The sequence below is a fragment of the Manihot esculenta genome, chromosome 9 (genome assembly GCF_001659605.2).
Source record: "Manihot esculenta cultivar AM560-2 chromosome 9, M.esculenta_v8, whole genome shotgun sequence".
NCBI classification, from domain to species: Eukaryota; Viridiplantae; Streptophyta; class Magnoliopsida; order Malpighiales; family Euphorbiaceae; genus Manihot; species Manihot esculenta.
In genome coordinates this window covers 18037460-18042357 of record NC_035169.2, presented here as the reverse complement: position 1 = coordinate 18042357, position 4898 = coordinate 18037460, and the positions used below count along the sequence as shown (strand labels likewise).

General features: G+C 42.4%; 1 protein-coding gene across 1 annotated transcript; it reads right to left on the bottom strand.

Annotated features, from left to right (window-relative positions):
• Positions 1 to 2210: 2210 nt before the first annotated feature.
• Positions 2211 to 3584, bottom strand: LOC110623229 (cell surface glycoprotein 1-like). Its single transcript, XM_021768157.1, has 2 exons — positions 3116 to 3584; positions 2211 to 2380 (listed from the first exon to the last, which is right to left on the bottom strand). Exons 1-2 carry the CDS (start codon positions 3582 to 3584, stop codon positions 2211 to 2213), a joined length of 639 nt encoding a protein of 212 aa, XP_021623849.1.
• Positions 3585 to 4898: the final 1314 nt, after the last annotated feature.

Sequence of the window (4898 nt, the reverse complement as noted above, 5' to 3'; positions counted from 1 at the left end):
TCGAACAACTATTGACCGCATTAAACTTAGAGAAACCCAATTCTATCCTTGCCAACCGCGTGGTCAAGTCTAGATTATGCAACTGATTATATTTGTGTTCAAATAATCTAAGCAATTACGGACCTAAATTATTCGAACAATTTATTACTCAAGCAATTTAAAAGCAATGTAACAATTATAGAAAAGATCAAGTTGCATAAATATTGAAAGCAAATAAGAGTTTAACAATGGAGTTTTAAATCTCCCAATTCATCACAAATCTGAATTTCCTCAACTTCAACTAGAAAAGAATGAATTTAGCCACTCATGGTGGACAAAATACACAAAAGAAAGAAGAAAGGAAGGAGAAGAAGAGTCTGCTGTAATTCTGCAGAATTTTCGAGGAGGAGAGGATGTCTTGCTGGTTTGATTGCTGTCCATTTTATAGGTGGAGAGTCCAAGTTCAATTAGGGTTTGGAATCCCTATTTTGACTTGGTCTTTGTAGTCTTTAATTCCTCTTTTGTCTTTGAATTTTGTTGTAGATGGAATTTTTTTGGTTGCAAGATCTCCTCGTGGCTTTTGGATTTGAGCTGGTAGTGTTTGAAGTGGTTTTGGGCTTCTCCATCTTCAAATTTGATTTTCTGCATATTTTCCCGCTTCTGATGTCTCTCTGCGTGAAAGTGATTTGGGCGGGTGATTTGGATCGATCGCTTGCCCCAATCACTTCTAAAAATTTACTTCTAGGTTTTTCTGCCTCAGCTCGATTTCTCTGCTTCCTCTATCTGATTTGGTCAAATTGCTCTGACCCAATCACTTTCCTGTGAGATAGTTCCAGGTATCTGCTTCAGCTCGATTTGTGCAGTGATTTGGCCAAATCACTTTGACCCAATCACTTTTCCATCTTTTTCTGCACTTTTTCTTCAACTTTCCATTTTCTTCCTTTTCTACAAAAACATAACAAAAACATAAATTAAGCTAGAAAAATGTGTAATTAAACAGTAATAAATATAATAAAAATGTGGCTAAATTATGCTTGATCAAATACCCCCACACCTAGCTTTTTGCTTGTCCTCAAGCAACAAACAACTTAGTCAACCAAGCTCCTTTTTCTTTTGAGCCTAAGTACCACTTAATCAGCCCCTCCTAGACTTCTAAATTGAAGTATTACAGTGTAGAGTACATGCACCAAGGTTGTTCTCTCTTTTCCTTGTTTTCCCTCACCTACCATGGTCAAAGGAAAGGTTTTTGATTCAATCATGCTTATTCTCTTTGTATATGATCAATGCAACCTCTAAGAGTGACTTGCCCTTCTTTGAGCCTTTTATTTTATTTTATTCAGCAGTACTTTTTTATTCTCGTCTGAAAAAGTCACTAACCTTTTTACGCGAAGGTGCATAGTGGTGATACCCACCCCCGATTACTCAATTAGTCACTTGTTCAAGTGGCTACTAACTCTGTTAATAGCTTATTTGACCATTGGAACAGGTTTATGATTTGTGCTTTGTGCTGGTTTTTCTCTTTTTCTTTTCTTTTCATAATGGTTTGGGCAAATTAGCTCATAGGGAGTTACACCAACTTTTTTATTTGCATCTATTTATATTTTTATTTCCCTTGACCACAGCTCATAGGGAGTTACACCAACTTCCTAAATGAAGGTAGCACACTGTAAGTGATTCAATTTAGGCTTAAAGGGGTGGCAAATCAATGGGGTCATGGGATAGGAAGCTCTTTTAACCTTGTTATCTTTGTTGAGTAGAGCAAAAGCTAAGACAAAAATTTTGTGTGTGTGTGCAGAAAGTGAGAAATGTGTGCAAAAGGAAAAAAATTTTTTGGTGTGTGTTATATGGCAAAAAGATGAAAAAAGAATGCAAAAAGAAAGCAAAATTTAAAATTTTGGTGTGTGTTATAGCGCAAAAAGATGAAAAAAGAATGCAAAAAGAAAGCAAAAGATAGTACAAAAATAAATAAATAAAAAATAATCCAACAGTACCCCCACACCTATCCCAAATATTGTCCTCAATGTTTGAACATATATATAGAAAAATTTAAGAAGGAAAGGGAAAGGGACTTCCTGGCCTGTGGGTGATTTGGGCAGGTGATTTGGGCAGATCACCCGGCCAAATCACTACCTATCCTGGTCTGCAGGCAGAAGATGGTCCACCAGCAGTTGCAACAGGTGCTCGACATGATGCATTCTGTCCTCGATTCTGCTGAGACGAGCCTCTACTGTCTAGTTTGGAACTACATCTTCAGAGGCCTGATTGGCTTCCTGCTGTGGTGCCACAGGAGGTGGTTCATCTACTTGGGGTGCTTGTTCTGTGTCCCTTGCTATCCCATCTGTTGGGGCAGGCTGTGCCTTCTTCTTTATGAATACACGCTCATGGCGTGGTGTTAGAGGTCCTGCAGGTGAGAGAGAAAAGATGTTCCCCACTTTGCAAAGCAACCCTATATCATCTAGGGATCGAAGGTCTAAGGGGGTTGGCTTGTAAGTGGGGGTGAGATCAGTATGGGCAGGGTGTAAAAGTTTCAGGTTTACTACAATGGCAGTGATCAAGTGGCCCAGAATCAGGGGGCGGTGGTACTAGATAATGCTGGATAATTGGGTTGCAACCCAGTAACCAAAGTGTATTTTCTGGTATTGGTGCATGCACCACATTATGTATAGCTCTGTTCTAGTCAGGATGTTGGGTGCATCCTTCCTCCTAGAAAATGTGTAGGCCATAAACCTATGGATGTATTTTAGGCTTGGATTTTTGAGGTACAGGTCGTTGGACCTAGTGGGCGAGTAAGAATCAGGGGGATTATCACATAATTTCAAATAGGCATTGCTAGGATTGAATTCTGTAGAAAAATCCCAGGAGGAGTCAGGGCATTCACAGCCCATGGCAGAGCCAAACTCTTGTAGGGACAAGCGAAATCGCTGTCCCAATAGCTTGAACCCAATGATGTCTGGTGTGTGCAGGTTGTGCATGGCTGGTCTATCAAAATAGAAAGTAGTGAAGAACTCATGTGTGAGTTCAGTGAAGGATGGAAAGTGGAGGAAGAAGAATTTGTCCCAACCAATAGCAGAGATGAAGGAACGTACCTGGTCTTGGAGTCTCAGAACTTCAAGAGTGCCAAGGTGAATGTACTTACCTGGGTGGTAGGGCAGAGAGGAAACTCTATCTAGCCTGGCCCATTCAGAAGCCTTGTTGAACGTCAGGGTCTGAGTGATGTGATCAAGGTGGGTTGGTTTGGGCAAATCGCTGGGCAATTCGCCTTCTTCGTGGATTGCGGGAGGTGGGACAATGGGTGTCTCTGGTTGTCGCTCTGGGCTTGGTGATGGTGGTGGTGATGGTGTTCTTGGCCGTTTCTGACCATGACTGGTGGAAGGGGTGTCTTCTTGAGGCGTTTTGCCTCCCTGGGTGTCTCTCGCGACTAATGGTGAGGAAGGTGGTGGTGCAATCAACGACGCCCTAGTCCGACAGTGATAGGTCTGGGTTGTTGGATTGACGGTGTTTCTTGCTTTGTCCGCCGCTACAATGTCGGCGTTGTTGGGGACGGGTGGTGGGTTTTCCATTGCTTCTTCGTCACTGTCGGTGGGAATGCATATCGGTCTAGGCATCCTGTGCCTCCTTCACATCCCGGGGCCGCCGGTAACTTTCAGCTTGGTTCTGGCCATGATGGTTGATGTCGCCTGAGGTGGCGTGGCATCGTCGGTGAGGGAGTTTCTTGGAGAAGAAGAAGAAGAAAACAGAAAGAGATAGCATGAGGGAAAAGAAAATAAAATAAAAATTATTTAAAGTGATTTGGGGTAGTTGAACTGCTCTGATCATTAAATGCTGAGTCTCTGGCTTCTTGACAGGGTGATTTGGCCTGATGATTTGGGCAAATCACTTGGCCAAATCACTTTCTTCATTGCAGTTGCTTGGTTGGTACTGTTCACGCCTTGTGCTATTGATGGGCGGAGTTGTCGATTTGGTTAGGGGATTTGGGCAAATCACCTGATCAAATCACTTGTTCTGTGCGATTGCCTGGTTGATCATGTTCTTTCTGAGGTGAACCCTGTCGATTTGGCCTATCGATTCGGGCACATCACCTGCCCCAATCACTTGTGACTATGATACACTCAGTCGATTTGCCCCAGTGATTTGGGTAGATCGCTTTAGATGGGTTGTCTCCCAGTAGCGCCCTGTTTTCTGTCTTGGGCTGGACAGCAGTGGCTTGATCAGTAGTCTGGGGAAGGAGGATCCAAGGAGACCTCTTCCACAAGGTGAACACTAAATCCTTCATAAAATTTCTTCAAACGGTGTCCATTGACTTTGAAAACTTTGTTTGTTTGTGGACTCCGTATGTCAATAGCCCCATGTGGATAGACATGCTCAACCACAAATGGCCCAATCCACCTAGACCGAAGCTTCCCAGGAAATAATTTGAACCTTGAATCAAAAAGCAAAACCTTGTCACCAACCTGGAAGTGTTTTCTAGAGATATTTTTGTCATGGAAGGCTTTGGTTTTTGCTTTGTAATCCCATGAAGCTTCATATACATCACGTCGGATTTCCTCAAGCTCTTGAATTTGCAACTTTCTGTGGACTCCAGCTTCTTTTTCATCAAGATTCCATCTTTTGACAGCCCAATAGGCTTTGTGTTCAAGCTCTACGGGCAGATGGCAAGCTTTCCCATAAATCAGCCTATATGGAGACATTCCAATTGGAGTTTTATAGGCTGTCCTATATGCCCACAAGGCATCATTGAGGCGCACACTCCAATTCTTATGATTTGGGCAAACTGTTTTCTCAAGGATGGACTTGATCTCCCTATTTGAGACTTCGGCCAGCCCATTTGTTTGAGGATGATAGGTAGTAGAGGTTCTATGGATGACATGGTGCTTTTTAAGAAGAGTTTCTATCACCTAGTTGTAGAAATGGGTGCCTCA

Bases quoted from the DNA above. Each gene is read 5' to 3' on its own strand.
- LOC110623229 (XM_021768157.1), bottom strand. From the start codon at position 3,584: ATGCCTAGACCGATATGCATTCCCACCGACAGTGACGAAGAAGCAATG. The intron at 2,381-3,115 runs GTAAGTACATTC...TCTCACCTGCAG, and splicing joins CTCTCTGCCCTACCACCCAG to GACCTCTAACACCACGCCAT.